General features: G+C 58.6%; 1 protein-coding gene across 1 annotated transcript in view; it reads left to right on the forward strand.

The window, feature by feature from the left end:
* Positions 1-202: 202 nt before the first annotated feature.
* Positions 203-25,181, forward strand: part of MAP2K3 (mitogen-activated protein kinase kinase 3) — a 30,086-nt gene continuing 5,107 nt past the window's right edge. Inside the window, exons 1-9 of the mRNA XM_086686235.1 lie at positions 203-438; positions 15,933-15,999; positions 16,386-16,434; positions 17,474-17,587; positions 17,764-17,883; positions 19,211-19,327; positions 20,588-20,639; positions 22,325-22,452; positions 22,918-22,995. Coding sequence (XP_086542361.1) covers positions 390-438; positions 15,933-15,999; positions 16,386-16,434; positions 17,474-17,587; positions 17,764-17,883; positions 19,211-19,327; positions 20,588-20,639; positions 22,325-22,452; positions 22,918-22,995 — 774 coding nt within the window. The 5' untranslated portion in view covers positions 203-389. The remainder of the gene's footprint in view (positions 439-15,932; positions 16,000-16,385; positions 16,435-17,473; positions 17,588-17,763; positions 17,884-19,210; positions 19,328-20,587; positions 20,640-22,324; positions 22,453-22,917; positions 22,996-25,181) is intronic.

Below are 25,181 nucleotides of genomic sequence, written 5' to 3' on the forward strand. Positions count from 1 at the left end.
GGCCTGGGTTTCCCGGGCGGGGGGCGGGGCTTGACAGACAGTGGGAGGAGCCCGATTTGGGGCCAGCAGGGGCAAGGCTTGTGCGTGACAGGCAGGGCAACACCGGCGTTGGATAGGCAGGGGACGGGCCCTGGAGACTGACGGGCCAATCGACGCGCGGGGGCGGGGCCGATGTCGGCGCCGTCCGGCCGGGGCCCCAGCGGCGCTGCCCAGTCTGGCTCCGGCACCGCCCGTCGCGGACGCGTATTTGCCGCCACCGCCGCCGCCGCCGCCTCTGCTCTGCCACCGCGCCCGGGCCCCCTGCCCGCAGCCATGAGCGCTCTCCGTCCGCGTAGAGCCCGCCGTCCTCTCGATTAGTTCCTTCCGCTGCCCCTGGACCCGCCTGCACCATGGAGTCGCCCGCCTCCAGTCAGCCCTCCAGCATGCCCCCGACCAAAGGTAGGAGCCCCTGCTAGGGAGCGCGACTTGACCCCCCGCCCCCGCGCCCAATCCGGGCCCGGGCTGCGAACCCCGACCTCCGTCTGTGTGATCCCATTCCATACCGTACCGGACCCACGCAGCACATCGGCCCAGAACCCGTCCCTATTTGGGTCTCGGTCTCAGCTTAGACCTCACTTGGACCCCAAGTTTAGGCCTTGGGACTGCATTCGGGCCCGAACTCAAGCTAGGATCTCCTTCTGATTATTCTGATTACCCCGCTCCAGGTCAGAAACCTCACTCTGACCTCCTCATTTAGGCCTTAACTGCACCCAGAACATGAATTCTCCCAACGTGGGTACCTCAGCTGGATTCAGGGGGATTCACTGTGATCCTGCACCCAGCCGCCTCCCCCCTCCTTCTCCGTCCACTCCCTGGTCCCAGGGCTGTGGCCAGACTGGGATTTAACTGACACCCCAGCAGTGCTGCCCTGCTGGGGAATCACTGTAACCACCCTCACCCCCCTCACCACCCCCCCCCCGCCCCCACCATGTGAGTGCCTTGGCTACACTCCAGCTAAGAACTCTCTCCTCTCCCCTAACTCTCTCCATCCTTGTAGGCCCCGCATTGCCCCATCCCTGGTGGGCTTGCAGCCCTGCAGCCTTCTCCCCCAGGAACCTCTCTTGTCCTCCCAGCCTGCCCTAACACACAGCGCCCTCTCCATCAGCTCTCCTTGTCTTGACTTGCAAGTTTCTCTCTGCACTTGGGGACCTCTCCGCTTTTTGCTCCCCTGTGTCTCCAGGACTGATCGATACCAGGCTTCTCCCTGCTGCCTCTGGGTCCCGGGCCAGCTACTACTAGGCCGGCGCGCTGGCCGTGCAGTGGGCTTGCTCTTGTCTTCTCCAAGTAGCTGGCCTTCCTGGAAATTTTTGTGAGGTGGCGGCTGCGGGCGGCAGCAGGATTTGTCATGCGGGGGTGGGGGTGGGGGTGGGAACTTGGAGGGTGAAAAAGGGGGATTTTTTTTTTTTTTTTTTTTTTTTTTTTTTTTGCAGGAAGAGGAAAGGATGTTTTTGGCATGTGGGAGCCTCAGCAGGCTGGGCTGTGTAAGAGTTCCAAACCGGACATAGCTGTAATGAATGGGCTGCCTCCTGGCTCTCTAAACCTGCTGCTGCCTCACCCCAGCAGCAGGAGTGTCTGTGGGCCTCAGTTTCCTTATCTGCAAAATGGGAGTAATCACACCTGCCTTGTGTGGCGTTCTGGATATGATACGAGGTAGCAAATACCGAAGAGTTTTAAGCAAGCATGGCTGAGGAGACAAGGAACTCAGCATGGTGCCTGGCACATAGTAGGAGCTTAGGGAGGGACAGCTGCTGCACCCCGGTTTTACCATTTTTCTTGCTGGGAAGGCCTCAGTCTTGCAGTGTCAAGGCCTTGCCTCTGTTTGCAGCTGCAGAGTGAGGTGGAGAAAGGTAACACATGGCACTTAATGGGCCTCTGATCAGAGGTTGTTCCTACCTCTCTTTCTCTGGAGGGGCCCCGGCAGCCGGAGGGCATGTGGGGTCCTGGGGAGGGCACGGGTCCTTCTCTGCCCCTGCCGCCAGCGGCTGTGGTGGCTGTGGGCCAGAGCCCTGCTGGCCCGGTGGGCAGGGTAATTACGTCTTACGTAAGTGGGAGGCCGGATCCCTGACCGTTGCCCAACCACTGTGAGTAACTCAGGAGGCACTCAAGGGGGGAGGTGGCTGGGGAGGGACTTGGACTGCACAGACCTCGTGGAGCCCGGGAACCGGGAAATCATACGCTTCTCCGTTCTGGAGACCCAGGAAATTAGACATTTCTCTTCTCCAGCTTGGGGTGTGTGCCTGGCTTGGTCAGTGCTGGGGGACTTAGGGCAGGTCCCCCACCTTCTCTGGGCCACAGTGTTTTCATGGGCAGAAGGAAGAGCTCGGAAGCAATGTTTGTCTCCGAATGCCCTTTCAGCTCTTCCGGGGGGGGGATGCCTCGTCCAAATCAAAGTTAAAGCTGTAGAATTGTGAAGGTAGAGAGGTGACAGGTGTGAAGGGGAAAGGGACTTTGGAGAGGCACTGCTTGGTCCCCATACGCTGTGTGACTGGAGTCCTGGTGTTGCTGTCTCTGAGCCTCTCTCTGCAGAGAGAGAATTGGGATGAAATTCCATTTTGTGGGTCCAGGTAATAGATGATGGTGGGTGGGTTAGATGGAGGGTCAGGAGCCTCTGCAAGGCCTAGGGACCCCGTCAACCTCTTTGGGGTCTGCGGAAGGATGTGGTGGGGAGCCGCGGTACCACCTCACCGAAAATCCTGACAGCTACCACTTATCAAGCTGTTTGCCCTGTTCCAGGTACTCTCTCATTTCTTCCTCACAGCCCCCATTTATTGAGGCTCAGAGGTGTTCGGTGCCTTGCCTGGGTCATACAGCTGTGACAGGTGGAGCTAGGGTCCTATCTAGGACTGTCTATCTCCAAAGGTCTCCCCAGTGCTCTTTTATGTTCCATTCTTGTGCTAGATGCTTGAGCTGAGCTGCTGGGTGGCCCCCTCTTCCCCGCCCTGCTGCCCCCTGCCAACCGCCGTCCCACCGTCCCACTGTCCCAGCTAGTGGCACTCTCCATGACGTCTTTGTCTCATAGGCGTCTCCCCCAGGCCGTGCCTGACCCGGGGGAAGGACTGAGCCAGAGGTGATGCCTTTCGTGTACACAGCCCTCTACAGTTGGCACATCTTATATTCACCGCAGTCCGTCCCATTTGACAGATGACAAAACTGGGGTCAGACAAGGGGAGCGGCTGGACTGAGTCCAGAGAGCTGGGATTCTCACCTGGCTGCCCTTCCCGTCCTGGGCACAGGGCCCCCAGCATTGTGCTCTTCTCCACCTTCTCGGAGGAATTTGAACAAAACAGGGCGTGGTTGGCACTTGACCTTAAGGGAGCTTTCCTTTTGTCCTTCCTGCCTTGCAGCTGGTGCCCTGCTCCATCCTCTATGCCGCAGGCCTGGGGAGTTTTCCATGAGCCCATGAGACCCCAGGTCCCACAGCCCTGCTGGTCTTCCCCAGTCTCCTCTCGCACATGCCATCTTTGGCTGGGGTCAGAGGCTGAGGGCAGCTGGCACTGGGGCCAGTGGTCAGGGGCACGTTTAGTTGGCGTGGTTTGGGTCTGCTGCTTCAAGCCACGCTTGTCCTCGGGGGTACCACATGTACCCTGTTACCGTCCCCGCTGCACTGTGAGTGCCACCAGTGTGGGCACTTCATATTTGATCTTCACATGGCTCCCGGCTGCCCAGTGTGGGCACTGAGGCTTCAGGAGCACCGTGTCCCGGTCCTGCCTGCCATGGCCACTGTCCCCCCTCAACCCCCATCCTGTCCCATCCCTGCTGTCGGAAAGACTGGAGGGTGACACCTTGGGGACTTCCCCCACCCCTGGCGTGACGCACAGGAAACTCTCTATCAGCCAGCCCGTGGCTCGGGGCCCGAAAGGAGCAAAGTTCTCAGTTGCCTGTGTGGGGAGAGGGCTGGGGCAGCGGGAGGCTTCCGGTGGGTGAGTCAGCGGGCACTGGGTGCTGACTCACCCGCCAGGCATGCCAGCCCAACTGGCTGCTGCTTAAAGGGGCGATGCCTGCTGGCTGGCGGATGGGTAGGGGGCTGTGAGCCCCGACCTCTCAGGTCAACATCTAGCCCTGAGATGGGCATCAGCAGTGGCCCCCTTCCTGGACCTCAGACTGGGCCGGGACCCTTGGGCAGGCCCTCCTGGACCCACTCCCGCCCCGCCCAGGAACTTCCTCTGTTAGGCAAGGGCCCTGCTTCCTCTTGTTCACGGAACAGAAGCAGGTGGCGGCGGCTGTTCACCACCCTTGGCCCAGGGAACCCTCAGGCTCAGATGTGCTGCTGGGGGCTCCGGGATGCGGGGGAGGAGAGGGGGTGCAGGGTTGGCCTGAAGTCCCGAAAGACAGGGTGGGGGTGCCTGTGGTCAAATCTCAGTTCAGTCTCTTTTGCTGTGTGATGTTGGAAAAGGTACATTCACTGCACTCTGTAAGTGATTTCAGTCCCCTGGGCATGGCCTACCTTTCAGATGAGAGGCCTCCGTTTCCTCACCTGCAGAATGGGAATAGGGACCTCTCCTGTCTTGCTAGCAGCCTCGAGGATGGCTGTGGACAGCCTCATTCCACTCTTGCTAAGTGTCAGGTAGTGGGCCAGCAAGACTGTCCTCAGTCCCTAAAAAGCCCTGGCGAGACAGGAAGGGGGTGCAGAGCCTGGGCTCAGGGGGTAGACAGGCCGAGTTCAAAATCTGACTCACTTCACTGCTTCCTGACTTCCTCATGTGCCCTCTCTGACCCTCAGTCTCCTTTTCTGTCAAGTGGGAGTAAACACCCATCCCTTGCAGGGTGGTGGTAAAGATTGGAGATAGTGTTTGCTTAACGAATGGCATCTGCTATTATTTTCTTATTGTTATGGTCGTGGAAGGTGTTCATTGATGGATGAATAAGTAGGACCCTGACCTCTGGTGACAGACTCATAAGCCCTGTGACGTGGGACTCTGTGGCTGCAGGGTCCTGTAATGTCGGCAGAATGTACCAGGCCCTTTCCCCACTGGTCCCCGAGCTGGAGCTAGGGCGCCCATTGCCTCTTGGGCCTTCCTGGGGAGGGCCTGTAGGGACCAGAGAGGACTGGGTGCTGGCCTCTTTTTTCAGGTCCGCCTCCTTTGAGCATAGGGAGGCGTGGGGCAGGGAATCAGGAGGATGGGGACTTTCTAGGCCAGCCCCTTAGCTGGTGGAACTTCATCACTGCCAGGCATGGTGCTGGCTGTGGGGATACAGGGGGTGAGCGAGGAGCACCCTGGCTCTCACAGAGTTCTGCCTGGGGTGCAGGAGGAGGCCTTGGGAGTCATGGTTCTGAGAGTCCAGACCCAAGGCCAAGTGTGTGGGTGGATGGGGGGCCGAGGTGAAGGGGGGAGCAGTTCGATGCAGGGTTTGCCTGGGTGCAGGGCCTTGGTGGCCATGTGGAGTGTCGTCAGGGTCTCAGGCTGGGTGCCGTGTGTCATGACTGGGTCCCAGAGGAGGAACACCGGGGGGCAGCACAGAGGGTGCCACACAGAGAGCCCTCCCCTGCACAGATGGGGGTGATGAGACCGGCCTGCCTTCCGCTCGGCTCCCAGCGTTGGGGTTGCAGCCTCCAGGGGCCAGCCATGCTTCCCCTTGGCCTTCCTTCTCGGCACTGCGCACACAAGTCAGGCTTGCTTGCCCAGCTGTGTCTGTAGATGCCCTCCCCAGCGCTGACCACGGCAGCCCCCAAAAGCTTCACACAAAGGTCATGAAGAACAGATGGGGCTGGGCAGTGGCAACCCGGAAGGCCCCTCTGCCGCTCACAGACGGCAAGCCCGGGGGCTGTATCCAAGTCGGGAGAGGATCACCAGGCTCACCCTGAAGGAGCTTTTCTCCTCCCTACCCCCAGTCTCGGGCGCAGGTCCCTGTCACCCTGTCCCTTTCTGGGGTGTTGTGGCTGAGCTGGCATCCAGGGGCCGCCCCGGCTTCTCTGGGAGGCGGTGTCCAGCTGCCCTGCTCCCAGCCCGTCCCTTTCAAACTTTCAAATTGTAACTATACTGCAGACACCAAAAAGGTATATAGAAGGTACCGCCGTATTTTTTTTTTTAATTTTTTTTTTCAACATTTATTTATTTTTGCGACAGAGAGAGACAGAGCATGAACGGGGGAGGGTCAGAGAGAGAGGGAGACACAGAATCGGAAACAGGCTCCAGGCTCCGAGCCATCAGCCCAGAGCCTGACGCGGGGCTCGAACTCACGGACCGCGAGATCGTGACCTGGCTGAAGTCGGACGCTTAACCGACTGCGCCACCCAGGCGCCCCAGTACCGCCGTATTTTTACGAATGAATGTTGTGTACCCAATACTCAGCTAAAGAAATTGAACGTTACTGTACCCCAAAGTGCCCCCCAGTATTGCATCTCCCTTACAGCCGTCCTGACTTTTGTAATAATCGCTTCTTTATTAGTGCTAAGGTACGAGGGGTATGTTTCGGCTCATTGTCCTTCAGAATCCCTAGGCTGGCCCCCATTGTGGCCCATGGGGCCTGCACAGCCACGTAATGGCGGGGAGGGGCTGCGGCCAGCTGGCTGGGTTCACGCCCGTCTCCCCCATTCCCGAGCCGTGTGGCCTCAGTCTGTCTCACGGGGATGCTCCTAGAATCGAAATTGCAGGGCTGTTGTGACGACTCACTGCATTAGCCTATGCAGGTGCTCGGCATGGGGGCTGGCTCGGAGTTGGTGTAGACGAGTGTTTGCAGCTGTTACTGTTGCTTTAAGCGAATCTTAAACTCCCGGGCCCAAATTGTGCTGTGCTCAGCCTGTGTAGCGACACCCTGACGGGCCCTGACTTTCCTTATCCGCATCACTGTGCGAGGCGTGTCCTGAGGGTTGCCTGAGCCAGCGGGTGTGAAGCGACGAGGGAAGGGCCTTGGATGTCAGTGGAGATGTTTGCGTTCTATCAGGAAGTAAACAGAGAGCTGAGAAGCATTTCTGGGCTCCCACTAAGTGGGTCGTCATTGTTGGTGGTCAGCGCCTGCTGAGGCAGGGGCAGAGGGCCTGCCTGAGACGGCCCTGGGTGTGGGGCCTGGGGAGCGTGTCCTGCCCTCCCTGTCCTTCAGCGGGTCTGTGTCTTAGCCTTCTGGGTTGCCCCATACCTCCCTACTGCAGGCACAGCTTGCCCCACCCCCAACCGCCTGGGGCAGACCCCAAGGTAGTGCTGGTAGAGCCTTGCTGGGTGAGCCTGGGGGGGCTTCCAGGTTCGAGGCCCAACTCTGCCCCGACTCCCTTTGTGATGTCCTGGGCTCTAGTGTTCTCACATGAACCAAGGGAATGGAAACACCCACCTCTCAGGCTGTTGTCGAGGGTGAGAAGGGATGAGACCTGGCAGATTCAGGGACACCGTAGGTGCCCATTTGGTGCTGAAATTGAACTTGAGCTATGTATTAGCATTTTTGTCACCAAGAATACCCATTTAGGTATTCTCTCCATTATCCCCATGTTTTGTAAGATTTTGTTCCAAGACAAATGATGATAAAAGCAAGCGTGGTCTTTGCTAAGGGAAGGTGCTGCTACCGTTTTGCAGGGGCAGGAGCACGGGGCCCAGCAGTGCTTCCGGGTGGCCTGGGTGATCTCACAGTGGCCCCAAGTGCAGACCTGTAGGAGCTCAGCCCACGCGTCCAAGCAAGAGGAGCGGCCCGTTTCCCTGGGGCTCTGGGAAGGTTAGGTGCCACCCGGGAACGTCCCTCCCTGCCCCTAGCCTCGAGGCGTGGGCTCTGTGGTCTGGGGGCCTCACTCTGCAGTCTGGGGCCCACCTTGGTGACTGAAGGCCTCTGGGCCAGGGCGGCCGCTGATCTGATCCGTTTTGTGCCAGGCATTTTGCGTGCACTATCTTTCTTAGCTGTCATGGTTACCCAGCAACATGGTTGTGTTGTCATCCCTGAGTTTTACAAGTACGCCGGCCTAGAGCAGGGAGTGAATGCCCAAGGTCACACAGGTCTGCCCCGGCCTTTTCTTAGCAACCCCTGACTAGTCCTCTCCTGGAGGTCAAGGTCTTTGCGCTCCCCAGATCATCAAGGGAGGAAATAGGCTCAGGGAGGGGGTGTGGCTTGCCCCTGGTCACACAGCAGCTCAGGTCTCCCGGTGCCCAAGCCTGTCTTTCCTCAACTCACCATCTGTTGGCCTCCACCGCAGCGGCTTGCGAGATGCTGTCGTGGCTGCGGTTGAGGTGTGGGAAGCTAGGATCTGGTGACCCCGGGGAGAAGAGCCGGTCCAGGAAGTTGGGGTCAGTGTCGGAGTCCTGGTTCTGCTGCTGCCCTGGCATGGGACCCCATGCGAACCTCCAGGCCTCTGGCCCCAGGATCCGGGCTGGCCAGCCTCGGAGGCGCCATCCAATTCCCAGCAGGCCCTGCTGCTGAGAGCCCCCACGAAGGACACCGGTGAGCCTGGCTACCCCTTTCAGAGGGAGGAGGAGCCTGAGCCCCAGACCCACAGAAGCCCAGGACACAAGGTTTACACAGGGCTTCTTTCTTTCTGATTATTTAATTTAAATTCACTTGCATTTAAGCAGCTCATACACGTGGTTAGGATCATCTCAAAGGTGCAGAAAGGCAGTGTCCTGCTCCTTGGAATCCTCTGTGGAGAGACCCTCGTTTTCTCTCTCTCACAAAATCTGCATTCCTCCTCGTGCGTGGAGAGCACTCGCCCCGCCATCCTGCCCAGGGGCCCGCTGGACCTTTGCCAGTTCCCTGGGCCAGTCTCTTGATTTTACAAACGCTGGGCCTCAGGGTCCTCATCTGTAAAATGGAGATCCTGTTCATCCCTGCCTCTGGGGGTTGCTGAAGGGATCCGGAGAGATGCGATTAAACGCTTAGCACAGGCCACACAGTAGGTGCTCGCCAAATGTCGGCGGCTCTTTATTCTTTTTGTCTCGTGGGAGTTGTATGTTAGGGATGAGTTCCTTGAGGTCGCTTTTCTGAGTCAGTGCGCGTTTGGACAGTGCCGAGGTGCCTTCAAGGTGGTGGCCCTGTGAGCTCACGCGACTCCCAGCAGCAAGGGGGCGGACTCTGGTTGCCCTCTGTGCCCTGCGCCCCGAGCGCAGCCCGCGAGGCCGGGTGAGACCAGGTCTCCCACCCGCACCCGCTGGTCCCGGCCTCTCCCCCTTCCCTCCCTCTTCTAGGCCCACGTCCCTGTGCACTTGCCTCCTGTGCCTGGACCATCGCGGCTCTAGAGCTTTCCTCCTTCCTCCTCCTCAGCTCAAATCCCACCTCACAAAGGTCCCTGTCCCCAGCTCCCTTTATTCTGTAGAGCATTTAGCGCGCACGGGATTCTGTGTAAACATTACACAGATTGGTGTTGTTTGCTAGTTTGCTGTTTGCCTGTGGTCCTGCCTCTCCTGTCGGCCCCAGGCGTAGCCCTGGCACGGTTGCCCTGTTGGGCTGGATCATTCTCAGTTGTGGGGGCTGAGTGTGCACCGTGGGTTGCGGGGCAGCATCTCTGGCTTCTATCCACTAGATGCCGGTAGCACCCCCCTGACGGAACGTCTTCAGACGTCGCCACAGGTCCGGGGTTGGCGCATGACCTCGGAGGGCAGGGCGCGGTCTGCTCATTGAGGGAGGGACGGATGCTGTGAGGTCAGCAGGCACCGAATCCCCCTCAACGTGCTCTGCAGATGAGGAAGGGCCTGAGAGGTAAAGGGAAAGGGGGTGCCGAGGGCCTCAGAGGCCAGGGCCTGCCCAGGTGACTGGCACACAGCAGGAGACAGGGCAGGGCCATGGGCTGAGCGGCCCCCGTGGCGCAGCCCGTCGTTCGCCTGTGGGATGAGGTACACGGTGCCCTTGGCAGGTGCCACGTGTGTAAGGGGACCCGTCAATGAGAGAGCCCTTCATCTGTTTCAGGACCTTGGGGAGCGGGCGCCACCGTGCCGGGGACCCAACTGGCCCCCTGCCTGGGGAGCCGGCTCTGTCCTTGCTCCCTGCCGACACTTGGTGGTGGTGGTCCCCGCCAGCTCCTCAGGGGCCTCTTTGAGGGGAGAGTACCAGGGGGCGGAGACTGCAGCCTCAGACACAGGTGGGATGGCCCGGCCCTGCCGTTCCTGCTGAGCATCGCAGGGCCTCAGTGGGCCGGTCCGTGGACTGGGTGCCGCGCTCGCCCGCGGGGCGGTAAGTGTGGGGCAGGTGTGATGGCTGCAGTGGGCAGCGGCATTGAGCATCAGGTGCCGTGCCGGCTGACAAGAGCTATTCGATAGCTGCCTGTGCTGCGGGAGTAGTCTGGTCGAGGCGCTCTCTCTGTGAGGGACCCTCCCATAGGACAGTGGGGCAGAGGCTGGGAGGGGGCATCGGTGGCCCTGGGACATCTGGCCTCCCACATCTCCATGGCGGGCACGGACGCTCAGGGCCTGGGACTTTTCCGGTGGAATTGGAAACCACAAGAAGCACCCGAAGTACCCCAAAGTAGGGGTAGGAATAGTAACAGTTTGGGAGCAGCAGGGAGCAATGCGCTTGTCATGGGAAAACAGGGGTCGTGACTGAACACGATGAGGGGTGGGGGACTCCCTTTGTGAGTGGAGTGTGTGGCAGGGCCCCCCCACCCCCCACCGTGGACACAGCCTGAGACGGAGTGGCACAGTCCAGTCTATTTGGAATCTCCCCAAGGTCCCAGGGCAGGGGTGACGCAGGGGGTGGGGAGAGCCCTCTCTCGGGCTTTCTGTTGATGTTTGCTCATTAGAGCTAAGCACACCCGTCTTCATGTCTGCCCCTTGCTAGACTCCCACTGTGTGACCTTGGTCAAGCTACCTCTCCTCTCTGACCCCCGCCTCCCCGCGCCCCGGTACAACAGCTACAGACAGGAAAGCACTTTATTCTGTGGGGCTGCGGAGAGTATGAACAGAGTGACCGTCTGGGGCTGAGGGCCTAGTGTTGTTTTGGGTCCTGCGGGTTTGGTTCAGTCTAATCTTTGCATGTCAGCCACCGCTGCAGCATGGCACTGATAGCCTGGTAGGACATGCCTGGTAGCCCTGGGATAACCGTGGGGCCGTTATCCCCGCCGCACAGTGGAGTCTACGATGCCCAGAGAGTTAAGACACTTGCTTCATGGGGCGCCTGGGTGGCTCAGTCGGTTGAGCGTCCAACTTCGGCTCAGGTCATGATCTCGCGGTCCGTGAGTTCGAGCCCCGCGTCGGGCTCTGGGCTGACAGCTCAGAGCCTGGAGCCTGTTTCAGATTCTGTGTCTCCCTCTCTCTCTGACCCTCCCCCATTCATGCTCTATCTCTCTCTGTCTCAAAAATAAATAAACGTTAAAAAAAAAAAATTAAAAAAAAAAAAAAAAGACACTTGCTTCAGGGCACACAGCTAGGCAGTGGCAGAGTTGTAGTTTGAACCCAGGCTGCCTAGCTCTAGAGTCGGTGCTCCTAAACAATTCCATAGCTGCCCCTGAGCTAGTAGCTGTAGAACTGTGACTTGTGAGACGTGACAGGAGAGAAGCTGGCTGGACACAGGGAGAGCCAGGGACAAGGGGGCTTAGCTGGAGTGTTCAGGAAAGCCTCTCTGACTAGGCGAGGGGTGAGGATCATATGCCACCTAGAACAAAGTTGCAGGGAAGAACGTTCTAGGCAGAGAGAACAGAACGCGCAAACGTACCGAGACAGGCAAGAAGGTGACTTCTGCAAGGAATGATGAGCAGGGCCGGGCAGGGGTAGGAGTTGTGGGAGCATGGGGTGCCTCTCTCCACTGGCTTGTCCCGTGGGTCAGTGGCTGGTTTCCTTGCTCTCTGCCCGTGGTACCGCTGGGAGACTGGAGAGGGCCGAGGACACACGGATGCCTGGCACTGTGCCCACCTGTGCCAGAGGCCCTGCAAGCTGAGGCTGGCAGGCTTGTTGTGGTTTGCTGGTGGCGGCCTGTGAACCTCTGTTTGTTGTGGTGACGGTCGTCACATTGAGTCCACACCTGGGCAGCCCCGGGCTGCCTGGCCATCTGGGCCCAGCGCTGACGTGTGTGACGGACGGTGGCAGCGGCTGGTGGCCCGCGGCCTGTTTCTGTGCTGTCGCCATGGCGGCCTCACCCACTCCCTCTGACAGCTGGCGCAGCTGCCCCACAGAGTGCGTGTCCCTCCGGACGCAGGCCCGGTGGCCCTGACGGGCAGGTAGGTGAGAAGGCCAGGACCACACTCCACCCACCCACCCACCCAGGTGCTTGGAGCAGCCTGTGCCCTCAGGCCCGCCTGGGAGGAGGGGCAGACGGGAGCTCTGGTTTACTCCTCCCCCACCCAGCCTGGCCGCAGGCATAGAAGCTCCCTTGACAGCTAGGGAAACTGAGGCCTGGCGAGGGGGCGCCCATCTCACGGCATTCACAGATCCTGGGGTGGGGCATGGGTGCGTAGGCTAGAGCCAAACAAGGGGCAAGCAGGGCCAAGAGCCGAGGTGGTACGGGCACGGGTGCGGCCGTGAGCCCAAGGAGACCCCCGAGTGGGTTGTTCATTTTTAACACAAAATGTTTTACTTTCTGGTTACAAAAAGTTTCAAGTGAAGAATTAAAGCCACCCATAATTCTCATTACGTAGGGTAGATGTTTTCACCTCCGTGGACAGGCTTATAATAACTATAGTGACCATTTAGGGGCCATCACATAGGCCCACCTACTGAGTGCCCAGCCTGTGCCAGTTACCTTGCAGACGAGCCTGCCTCGCAGGGGGCGCGTGTTCTTGGCGCTCCTGCTTCAGAGACGCGGGCCTTGAGGGGCGGAGACGGGTCCAGGGCCGCGTCTCAGCAGGGGCGCCGAGCTGGGCTCGGGCAGAGGCTGTCGCGTGCCAAGTGCGGTGTCAGCAGCACCGGCCTGGCCAGTGGCCTCCTCAGGCCTCGGGCCCCGCGGCCCCGGGCCCCTGCTCCCACGCCAGAGGTCAGCGGTGATGTAGCCTGACCCGGGGCCAGCACAGAAGTCTGACCCAGAAGGCCCCGCACGCCTCGGCTTTTCTGTTCTCCTCTGCCATGTGGAATGTGCTGGGCCCAGGGAAACCCAGGGAAGCCTCTAGATTTCTGCTCAGCACAAGATGGCACAGTGCTCCCCACGGGGGAGTGCAGCCTGCCAGTTCCTCCCCAGCAGGACGGGGTGCCACGAGCCCCTTGTGGTCTCCAAGTGGACCAATCCAGAAGGGAGTCCCGGCTGGTCCCCTGACTCCCCGTGCAGCATCTTCGCTTCTGAGCCTCGGTTTCCTCAAGTAAAGCAAGGCTGAGAATTCCTCCCTCTAGGGTTGTTGGAACATCTGGAATAGATGGGAAGGGCCACTTGTGTGACCTTGACTGCTGCTGCCGCTGGACAAGAGAGAGACCCACCCAGCCCCTGACAACTGGCCACGCTGCCGCATCTGTAAAATGGGATGAAAACACCTCCCACATGTGCTCATGATGAGGTGACTGGTTTATCCCAGCGACAGGGAGCAGAGGGTGGATCCCAGTGAATACTATTTGTAGAAGCTTGTTTCCTGAGGCCTCCGGGTTGGTCCTGGACAGGCCCAGGCTGGGGGGTCAAGCAGCTCTGATGGCAGCAGGGTGCTGTTCTGAGTGCCTTCTGTGATGACTACCGAGCAGGCGCTTTCTTTATCCCCATTGTCTGGATGAGGATACTGAGGCTCAGAGAAGCATGGGGACTTGCCCAAGGGCACCCAGCCTCTAAGGGGCAAAGGCGGGATTTGAATTTGAGGCCAGAATGGAGTGAGCAGGCTCACTCCCGGCTCTGGGGTTGAGGACTGTGCCGTTGGGGTACTGACTTAGTAGTCGGCATGGGGGTTCCCTGGGTCAGGGCCTTTGGCTGGGACTGTGGCTCTGTCGCCGGCTGCTGGGGCACAGGCAGACCTGCCTCGCAGCCAGGCGTCTGGAGGGCCTTGGGCGGCTTCTGTGGGGAGGCTGCAGGTGTCTGCCTCCGTCACCCCCAGTGCTCTGCCCACCCACCCCGGTGCACACACTGGGACCCCCATCCCCGCTGGGGCCGTTCTACTTCTCGGTGGTTCATCTGAGGACAGCTGAGGCTGGGCCTCGTCTTCCCTATCCCATCACTTGACAGTGGCGTCAGGCTCTGCCCGGCTGCGGGGTCCAGGCCCCCAAGCCAGGCTCCCAGATGGGGCACTGAGGCCGCACGGCACGGTGTGGTGGAGGCTGGATCTGAACCCAGTTCAGAGGTGGCTTCAGGGGCTCAGGTCTCCTAGTGCTCTGTGCACACTCACAGCAGGTGGTGCAGGGCCTCGGGCAGTTCCCAGTTCCTTGGGTGGCCAGTGGTATGTCTGCGGCGGCCTCGTGAGGCTGGCGGGGAGGGCAGAGCCGACGGCAGAGCATTGCCTGGGAGGTGAGAAGGATACTCCTGCAGGAGCTGGCAAGTGCCCTGGGAGGTTTTGGGGAGTCACGGTCAAGTCCCAGCTCTGCCACCCACATCCTCGTGGCCTGGACAAGTTACTTCTCTGCTCTGGAAAATGGAGCTCCTTGTCGCGGTTGCCTGGGAGCAGGGGCTGGGGACTCAGGCCTGCCTCGGTCCTCACCGCTGGGCTCCCTGAGGTCCCTCAACTTGCTTTCCTGACTGTGAGGTGGTGTTGTACCTTTTTGGAGGGTGGCCTAATGAAGCTTCTTCCGCTGTGCCCAGCTCCAGCCGCGTCCAGCGCTCCAGAATGTGGATTCTTCCTTAGGGCACCCGGCCACGCTCTCTCAGCTAGCCCGGGAGACGTGGGCACTGGGCCTTGGAGAAGGGAAGCCCCTCTCCCGTCCTTAGGGGTGAGGGTGAGGGAGGTGCGGCCTCGGGACTCAAGTCCTGCCCGGAGCCCTCGGGAGGGAAGTGGGCTTCCTGGGGTGCTCTTGGAGGGGGCAGCAAAGGCAAGAACTTCGTGGGGGTGGGACAGAAATAGGCACCAGGCTTCGGCCTGCAACTCCCCAGCCTGCGTCCGCTCGGGCTTCCCAGCCATCCCTGAGGTGGGCGTCTGCGTTCCAAGGTGACAGGTGGGGAAATTGAGGCTCAGAAGAGGGGTGGGCAGCAGAGCTGGGATCTGAAAGGAGTTCTCTCTGCCTCAGATGCTGCCCCTGCCCCCGCCCCACCAAGGTTAGCAGCACAAGTGGGAGAAGGAGGCTGTATCTGTTTCTTAGCACCGCAGGCTGGGGGCTTCACAGAAACTTCCTGTCTGACAGTTCTGGAGGCCGGAAGTCCCATCAAGGTGTTGGCTGGCTGGTTCCTTCTGAGGCTGTGAGGGAGGGATCTGTTCCGGGCCTCTCTCCTAGCTTCTGGTATCCTTAGGAGCTCCTTGGCTTGCAGGTGGCCATCTTCTCCCTGTGTCTCCTCACCTTCCAGCTGTGCGTGCCTGTCTCTGGGTCCAAATTTCCTTTTCGTAAGGACCCCAGTCATACTGGATTACAGCCCACCCTCATGACCTCGTTTTAACTTAATCGTCTCTGTAAAGACCCCATCTCCCAATAGGGTGACACTCTTAGGACTTCAGCACATGAATTTTCAGGGGGCGCAGCTCAACCCTTACCAGAAACTTTAGGACACAGGGCTTCCGCCTAGGGTGGGAGCACCGGGCCCCGGCAGAAACCTCAGCTGCTCAGACCCGGCCCTACTCCCTGAGGCGGGTGCTCAGTGGCAGCCTGATGTGTGGCCCGTGGGACAGATCTGCAATGGAGCCACCTTCCCGGGAGGCGTACTCTGGAGGCGCCATCTTTTCTCGGGTGGTTTAGGGGGGTGATTGCCCGGGGCCCAGTGGGACCTGAGGGCCACTGCCGGGAGGGCCAGTGGGGCTTGAGCCAGGAACATCCCATAGGTGCCCGGAGGTTCCAGGCCTCATCAGGGCCCTGCCCACACTGACCCTCAGCATCTGTGTCTGCACCTGGGGCCCCTTGAGGGCCGGAGGCCTGAGCCGTTTCTGTCCCCAGGTTTGTCCGGCCTAGGGAGTGCCCAGGGGATGTTGATAGACTGAGCTGACCAGATGCCTGACCTTCTCTCCATCTTAGGGAAATCCAAGAGGAAGAAGGATTTACGGATATCCTGCATGTCCAAGCCGCCTGTACCCAACCCTACGTAAGTCCGCCTCAGCTTTTCCCCTGGCTCAGCCTGGAGAGGGCCCAGGGGAGGGGAGCAAGCAGGGGGCAGCGTGTCCTGGACGGCCCTGGTGGGGTGGCCACAGGGCTCACAGGCGTCGTCGCACATCCGCTCTGTGTCCCCTTCTCACTCATCTCAGAGATGGGAAGGCGAGGCTCCGGCCACGTCTGTGTGGCCACGCCTTGTGTCTGGTACGGCAGATGCTCAGTGACTGAGACTAGGTGCCTTGAGGAGCACCACCTCCCTCACGCTGCCTCCCGGGGACAGGACGCGTCTCTGGCTCCCGTGCCAGCCTGGTTTGCTCCTTCTCTCGGGGAAGGATGTGGTTCTCTCCGAGGCTCATGGGGTGTGCTTCCTCCCCACAGACCCCCCCGGAACCTGGACTCTCGGACCTTCATCACCATCGGAGACAGGGTAGGTGCTGGCTGCCTACTTGGGGTGGGGCCTTCATGTCTCTGAATCTCGGTGTCTTCATGACAGATGAGCCCACGCTGACTCTGTAGGGCCTCTTGGAGGTGGCTCTGGGAGGTGGAAGGAGCTGGGCTTGGGAGAGGAGCCTCACGCTCCAGATGGTGGCCGTGTGGCCCTGGGCTGCCCACTTTCAGACCGCCACATTTGGACTGGGGCGAGTCGGCCTGCCTCGTGGAGCCCTGGAGAGCCAGAGCAGTGTGAAGTTTCCTGATCTCAGAGTTTGGGTCGTGGGGCCGCCTGCGTCCACCTCACCTGTGGGAATGGTGTGTGGAACGTGCAGACTCCTGGCTCTGTCCTCAGAACCAGCACCTGGGAACCTGCATTTCACATGCACCTCCTGATGCATGGACACCAGTGGTTGAGATCCTGGCTCAGGGATGGTGCCTCACCCGCAGGAGATACCGAGGGTCTCCAGGCAGAGACCCCACTGTAGAGGCCTCCCCTTGGCTGACAGCCTCTCCCAGGCTAATTTTCCTTCTCTGACACTTGTCACTGGGTGCTGTCCCGTTCATCTAGTTGTTTATTCCTTTCTTGTCTGCCCTACAGTAGAGGGCCTAGGGCCACACTGCTCACTGTGAGGGCAAGACCTTGTTCTGTTCTCTCCAGGAGCTCACACATAGTAGGTGCTCAGTAAATACTGGTTGAATGAAAGATTTAGTCCTACCACCTGAATGGGCTAGGGGACAAGAGGGAAGGGCGTCTCTTGAGCTCTCTGTGCCTGCCGGGGGCATTTCATAGGTGGTCTTACTTATACCTTGTGGAAGCCTTTGGACGTTGGGGCTATGCCTGTTCTGTAGAGGGTGACGTGAGTCTGAGAAGTTCAGTGACTTGCCCCAGGTCACACGGCAGAAGGTGGTTAGTATAGGATTTGAGCCCAGGTCTCACTGGCTGTTTTTAATTTCTGCTGCCCCAGCTCTCTCTACTGGGCAAGGTGCGAGGGTAGGCTCCTAACTTGTGGTTTCTCTCATTTCTGTCCCCCAAGAATTTTGAGGTGGAGGCCGATGACCTGGTGACCATCTCAGAGCTGGGCCGTGGAGCCTATGGGGTGGTGGAGAAGGTGCGGCATGCCCAGAGTGGCACCATCATGGCCGTTAAGGTAAGCGGGGCCCCAGCCAGTCAGGGAGGGGACACTTGGGAGGCTTCCTGGAGGAGGCATGGGGGGCTGAGCCTTGAAGGGGAGGCTGAGGGCACCCCTTGAAGCTCCTTGAAGGGTTGGTGGTGTGGTCGCCCTCTGACGTGTGGCGCCTGAACCGTAACCCTCTCTTCCTGCAGCGGATCCGGGCCACTGTGAACTCACAGGAGCAGAAGCGTCTGCTCATGGACTTGGACATCAACATGCGCACAGTCGACTGCTTCTACACTGTCACCTTCTATGGGGCCCTCTTCAGAGAGGTGCGGCCCTGGTGGGAGGGTGGGAGGTGGGTGCCAGGGTACGCTGCCCCACCCCCACCTCTCTTCTGCACACCTGCCCCACTCCGTCTAGCCTGCGGTCCGCTGTTGCTCATGCTGGGCCCCCAGCAGACACTTGCTGAGCGCCCCTGGGTGCCAGGTGCCAGGCACAAGAGTGAGATGGTACATGCTGGGTCTTGAGAGCTCAGGCCCAGAGGCCAAACTGCCTGGCTCCCCTGCTTCCTGCCTCAGTTTCCTTGCCTGTGAAATGAGGCCAGTAATTGTGTCCACCTGGAAAGGTTGCATGGGTTTGAAGTGATGTGGCCCAGGGCCTGGCACTCACTCTGCCTGTGTGCTTCACCGGCCTCCAGGCTGGCAGGGCGGGGCTCCAGGTAGGGGCGGTCATGGAGGTATGCGAGGGTCCGACTCTTAGTCTGTGGGAAGGTCTGCATGTGGGATGAGAGAGGGGTCAGGGTGATGCCATGGCGGAAGGATGGGCTCCCGCGGGATGCTCCCTGACCGTCTACTGGGTTCCCAGTTTTCCTGGGTGCGGTGGACCCATTTGTGAGTCAGCCCCTCATTATCCACCTGTCTGATTGGCTCAGCACCTGCTGAGTGCCAGGTGCAGGCTGGTCATCCCCTTGCTGCCGGGGGGAAGGACACACACTTGGGCCTCACTGCACGTTGGGTCAGAGTTGGCAGGGAGGCACGGGGTCCTGTGGGTACCCCAAGGAGATGCCATACCTAGTCTTCCCAGAAGGCTGTCCTGAAAGATAGGTGGGCGTTTGTGGCAACAGGGCGTGGGGGAGGCAAGGCTTTGCAGGAGAAGAAGGGAACCGTCCATCAAGGCCAGAGCTGGGGTGACCTATGCGTGTTGGGGGCCGCAGTGGCTGAGGTCAGGAGGGGTCTGCAGGGCAGGGTCATGGAGCTGAGCTGCAGCCAGATCCTGAGAGCCCTTGTTGGGAGGAGCATAATTAGGTGTGTGTTTCAGTCACTTCTTTCTAGAAAACTGCCATGGAATTAGGGATCAGATCGGGGAGACCAGAGGCAAAAGAGGTGGGCAAGGCTGGTGGGTATACTACCTACCTAGTAGTGTGGACAAGCATGGAAGGTGGAGAAGCAGAGGCTGAAAGATTTTGGGGGCAGAAAGGGTGGAGCTGGGAGCTCAGTAAATCTTTGTGGGCTGAGGTGGGCGGGCAGACGTGTCTGTAGGAAGGTCTGACCGGCATGGGGGAGGCAGGCGTGTGCTGACGCTGGCACCAGGGCGGGCTGTCCAGGCCCAGGTGCAGCCTCAGGTAACCCAGGCTGACCTCCAGGTGTCCTTCCACAGGGAGATGTGTGGATCTGCATGGAGCTCATGGACACATCCCTGGACAAGTTCTACCGGAAAGTGCTCGATAAAAACATGACCATTCCAGAGGACATCCTGGGGGAAATTGCTGTGTCTGTAAGTAATTGCCTCAGGCTTGGGTGGGGCTGGGGGGGGTCCCAGTTACATAGCCAGAGGCCCCAGCCCTGCCCCAGTAGTCACAGAGCTCAGCCTAATGGTGATAACTTGGGCATAGGTGGGTCCCCAGTGTGGCCCTGAACCTGGGTAACTGCCCTCCAGGGACCCAGCTCTCCCACTCTGGGTCAGAGCCTTTTTGCGAGGAGACCCCAGAGGCTGGGGCTCCCAGAGCCACACAGATTTGGAAGATCTCAGGCCTCTAGGCCTTTGCGTACAGGCCTGAGCTTTCTAGACCAATTTATTATCATTATTATTACTATTATTAACGTTTATTTATTTTTGAGAGAGAGAGAGACAGAGTGTGAGCAGGAGAGGGGCAGAGAGGAAGGGAGACACTGCCCTTCTGAAGCAGGCTCCAGGCTCTGAACTATCAGCACAGAGCCTGACACAGAGCTTGAACTCATGAACCATGAGATCATGACCTGAACTGAAGGCGGATGCCTAACCAGCTGAGCCACCCAGATTCCCCAAGACCATTTTTAAAGAAAGAACTTAGTACTTGCAACTTCCTCATGCCAAAAGATGCCCTGAGACAGCTCATAGAGGTACAAGCTAAGTTGGGGGGAAGGTTAGCATTCAGAATGTTCACCTTTTGAGGTTGAACATTTCTAAAGGAGGGTAGCAACCCTGGGTTTGAGCATCCTGGCAGCCAGAGGGAAAAAGGGTGCTTCTCGATCTTGACTACATCTAGGAACGTTAAAACCTACCCAGGCCAGGGTAGTGAGTCAGAATCTTTGGGGTAATTGTCCAGGCTTCCCCTGTGTCTCCCTGAGGGGAATGGCTTAAGCATATAGCCCACTGGCTCTCAGGAAGGAGAGGGGCCAGGGATGCTGCAGAAGGGCTAGGTTTTACCCCATAGCCTGGTAGGAGGTGTTGACAGCCTCTTGGAGGGGTCACAGGTCTGGGACTCTGAGGGTCTTGGGTACATCATTTCCCTGGTAAAGGCTTGGTTGGGCCTGAGACCTTGGCCCTCTAGGGTTGGTGGGAGAAAAGTAGGAAGCTGGGTGTGCCTGCACCAAGAAGGCCATGACAGCGGGGTGAATGGGGGGATGGGAGCAAGAGCCTGGGGTAGCGAGGGGCTGGGCCATGTGTATGGGAGAGGGAGACAGGTGGACGAGGGTAGGGGTCTTCCTGGTCTGTCATTGTCGATGCCACCGGAAGTAACACAGTCTGTCTTTCCTCCTCCTGCGCCGATGCCAGATCGTCCGGGCACTGGAGCATCTGCACAGCAAGCTGTCCGTGATCCACAGAGGTCAGTGCCTGCCACTCACCATCCGGGAGGGGCCTGCAGGCTACTCATACACGGTCCCGCCCAGTCCTGCAAGGAGGGTGGACCTTCCCCTTTTCCAAGATGAGCCACCTTCTCAGGTGATAGGTAGTCATGTGCCCATTGGGGTCAGGAGCTGAGCCTGCTTCCCAGTCCAGGCCACTGTCAACCTCTCCAAACCATTTTCCTTGGGTTCCGTGCCCCCCCCCCCTCCCCAGCCCCACGCCCCCACATGCTTCCCTTAGTTTGCTGGTGCTCGGAGCAAAAACTGGACACTCGTCCTGGGAATGCTGCTGAATTTGCTTCGACGTATCATTTATATATCGTGAAATGCTCAGATCTGTAGTTACCATTCAATGAGTCTGTTCAGAGTTTACATCCACATGAAACCCTGGCCCTTTTGAGGATGCAGGATGTTTCCACCCTCTGCCGCACCCCCAGAAACTTCTCTGTGCCTTTCTTGGTCAGCCCCCGCCCCTACATACCCCCTGCACCTCTCATCTGATTTTTCCTACAGTAAGTTGGTTTTACGTGTCCTTGAAGTTCATGTGAATGGATTCACATGGCCTCTCTCTGCCCTTTTTCACTCGGCCTAATGTTTCTGAGGTTCACTGGGGCTGTGTGTGTCGGCAGTTCTTTCCTTTTCGTTCTGAGTAGTTCACTATCCTAGACGTACTGTTTTTTGTTTTTTTTTTTTAATTTTTTTTCAACGTTTATTTATTTTTGGGACAGAGAGAGACAGAGCATGAACGGGGAAGGGGCAGAGAGACAGGGAGACACAGAATCGGAAACAGGCTCCAGGCTCTGAGCCATCAGCCCAGAGCCTGACGCGGAGCTCGAACTCCCGGACCGCGAGATTGTGACCTGGCTGAAGTCGGATGCTTAACCGACTGCGCCACCCAGGCGCCCCCAGACGTACTGTTTTTTACAAAGTTAAATTAGACCAGGCCTGCTTTGACCACTCAGTCGCCATCCCAGCTCCGGCCCCAGGTCACCCCTGTGGTGGTTCAGTATGGAACCTGTGGTTCTCTTCCTATGCATTTCTATCCTGACGCACACAGGAAAGCATGCCGGTTTACATGTGTCTTGTGTGTGCTTTTGCTGGACGATTCCCTGCTGCGTGCCCCGTGGCATGCTCTGTGTGGGCCTCGAGTCATGGCGTGGGCTCCGTGTTTTCATGCGCCTCTCCTGTGTTTTTGCTGCTGCCCTGTGCTTCCTGGCCGAACCTCCCGACCTCTCAGCATAGACGCTCGGGTGATTTCTGGCTTCTGTCAGTGATGCTCCGCCCCACCAAATCCCCAGCCTGGGAGGACCCCAGAGCTAGAGGTTATACCAGCAAATAGGCCGAGTCCGGCTGTGGGGCTGCCCAGCAGGTGTGAAGTTCGCCCCCGGACCTTGTGTCCAAAGTGCTGATGGTGGACACAGAGACGAGGTCCTGGTAGAGACTCACTTCCTTCCCCACTCGTGGCCGGTGACTAGGGCACGTTCTGGCTTCGCTGCCTCCATCTTTGTGACCTTGGCCTGGAGCGGAGCCTCTCAGAGCCTTATCTCTCATCCACTCCCTGGTATCATGTGCCCCTTGGGTGACTGGGGCGTAGGAGGAGCCTGCTGGCCTCCAGCGGAGACTCACAACCCCACATGAAGAAAAAGGTGTGTTCTGTCCCTGGCAGATGTGAAGCCGTCCAATGTCCTCATCAACAAGGAGGGTCATGTGAAGATGTGCGACTTCGGGATTAGCGGCTATTTGGTGGACTCTGTGGCCAAGACGCTGGATGCTGGCTGCAAGCCCTACATGGCTGTGAGTGGTCCCCACACCGCTCCGGGTCCCAAACCACAGCTGAGGTTCAGGAGGGACCTGCCTGGGAGCTCATCGTCGGGCCATGTCCTCTGTCCATTGGGGTGGCCAGAGCCCCTCTTTACCCCGGGTATTAGCTGTGCTCCAAAGTGCCTGTTCGGGTGATAAGTTTCATACACAGCCACATGGTGGTGGCTTGTGGTATCTTTGTGGGTCCCAAGTCTGTCCCAGTGGCCTGGGCGGGGGTAGCTGCGAGGCATGGTTTGGGCGTTCACCACAAGACCCTGGCCCTCGCTGGCCTCAGTTTTCTCGCCTGCCCCATGGGGGGTGGCGAGTGGGATAGGATGAACACTGACCCCTCCGTTTGGGGTGGGAGAGGCAAGACCCAGCCGAGGGAACCTTGGGCGGCCCCTCCTCTGGCCCCTCACCCGGGTGTGTGTGTTCATGTCTCACTGGTCCCTTTTACAGCCCGAGAGAATCAACCCGGAGCTGAACCAGAAGGGCTACAACGTCAAGTCCGACGTCTGGAGCCTCGGCATCACCATGGTACTGCTCGGAACTGGGTCCAGCCCTTGCTGGTCGGGCGGGGCCAGGGTGGGGCCAGGCCCAGTCCATGAGCTTTTGGAGGGCCCATCAGATAGTTTAGGCCTGGAAAAAAGTGTTGGCTTCACAATCTGAGAAGAAAATGTACCATCAAAAGTTATGGGATGTTTAAGAGAATACCTATAGATGGCATTAGGTCCTTCCCTAGTGGGGAGGTATGTCCTTCATGAAAGTTCTTGATGGCTTGTGATAATTTGTCCGTTAGACTTCCTCCAGAGCTCACTGTGCTTGTTGAGAAATCACAGGCAAGTCCAAATTAAGTGGGCTTCTGGTACCCAAATAATTTAAAAAGCAAAATGGCAAAAATTAAAAGAAAAAAAAATTTTTTTGTCATAGCAACAAGTTTGTTGCTTGTGAGGTCCGTGTGCATTTCCTTGAGTGTGGTAGGATGGGGCAGTGGGCTCTCAGTCCTGGGCTGTGGGGGCTTGGGTGGGGTGGGGCAGGTGCCCGGCGGAGCTGGGGTGGCTGCACGAGGTCCAAGAGGAGGGCGGGGCTCGTGTGCTGCATGCTCTTTCTAGAACTGCCCAGCCAACGCCTGCTCCTGCCGGAGTCAGGGCTTGGCTCCGGTGTAGGTCAAGGTTTATTTATATATTTCTTTAGAAAGCCCCTTCTGGTACCCATGTGGAGAATGGGCTGAAGGGACAGGAAAAAGACCACGATGCGAGTACCCCTCCCGCCCCTGCAAGAATACCTGGGAAAAGGTTACTGTCATGGTGGCCCCAGTATGCACACGGGACTGACTCAGTTGGCTGAGGGGTCATCAGCCTCTATTCCGATCCCAACCATTGGGACTAATGGGTTGTGTCTGGCGTGTGGATTAGCCCTTGATGTTTGCTTGGTGTCAGCACCCTCCCTGTCCCAGCCCTTTTGGCCGCCAGCTCTTAGGGACAGGGTATAATTGGTAATCAAACCAGTAAAATACCTCGTGGGAAGGGGCGTGGAGAGGAGAGATTCAGGTACGAGTGGAGCAGCATAATCTTCTGAGGAGGTGTGGGAGGAACCCACAGGGCTTTCTGGGTGAAGGCCCTGAGGTGGGGTGTGCCTAGTATCTGCCTGGGGGCCAGAATCGAGGGGAGATCAGAAAAGGGCGAGGCGGGAGTTCAGGATCACCGTAGATGTTTTGGATCTTACCGATAATGCAGTTTTATCATCCTGTTCCCCCTCCTCGCTGTGACTGGTAAGCTGTGTCTGTGTGCAATAACCAGGAAAGGTCCAAAATCAAAATCATTTGTCAGAGACACAGAATCGGGTGATGCCTTTGGTTTTGCTTGATAGTGCCAACACGATCGTTTTTTACTTAAGTGTGTTTTTTCTCGGAGCAGAGAGGAGTAGTCAGAGCCTAAAGGTGCACGCTGTGCCTGCAGATAAGAGCTTCTCACCTCCTGAGTTAAAAAAAAATAAGAGCAAACTCCTGCAGGATGTACAGACTGCACAGAACTGGCTGGATGTTAGAGACCCCATTCATGACCGCTTGACACACACACACCCCTGCTCCCCCCCATCCATCCCTCCCTCTCATCCATCTGTCCATCTGTCATTACTGGGGACCCACCGCATCCCGGTGACGTTCTGGTGTCTCTGGTGGAACTTGGGCAAGTGCGTGCTTAGTGCGTACTTCAGTTAGCAAATGCTGCGTAACAAAGTGGACCTGAACCTAGTGACATAAACCAATAATAGTTTATTTTTTCTGCTGTTTCTGTATTCCGGACCGGGTTAGCCAGGCAGTTCTTCCACTACACTTGGCTCTGGCTGGGGGTCAGGGCTGGAGTGGAAGGTCCAAGAGGGCTCTGCAAACGTGGGGCCTTCACGCAGCTTCCTCCTGGCTGACTGCCCGCCGGGTTCCTCATAACGTGGTGGGGAGGGTAGTTGAAGTCTTTTGTGGTGGCTTCTGTGAGGGGAGAGCTCCTACGTGCTTGTCAGAGGACTGGCATAGTGTCTCCTCTGCCTCATTATGTTGGTCATAGTGTCACAGGCCAGCCCAGGTTCAAGGAGGAATAAACTCCAGGTCTAGATGGGGGGGCCGGCAGGTGCTCACAGGAGAAGCTGTAATAGCAGCTTAGGGAACTGGCTGCCTTGGTACAGGTTAGGTCCCCTCCCCCCATAAGTTACAAAAGTAATAGAACAACATC

Source organism: Puma concolor, chromosome E1 (genome assembly GCF_028749965.1).
Source record: "Puma concolor isolate L17-30 chromosome E1, mPumCon1.1.hap2, whole genome shotgun sequence".
Taxonomy (NCBI): Eukaryota; Metazoa; Chordata; class Mammalia; order Carnivora; family Felidae; genus Puma; species Puma concolor.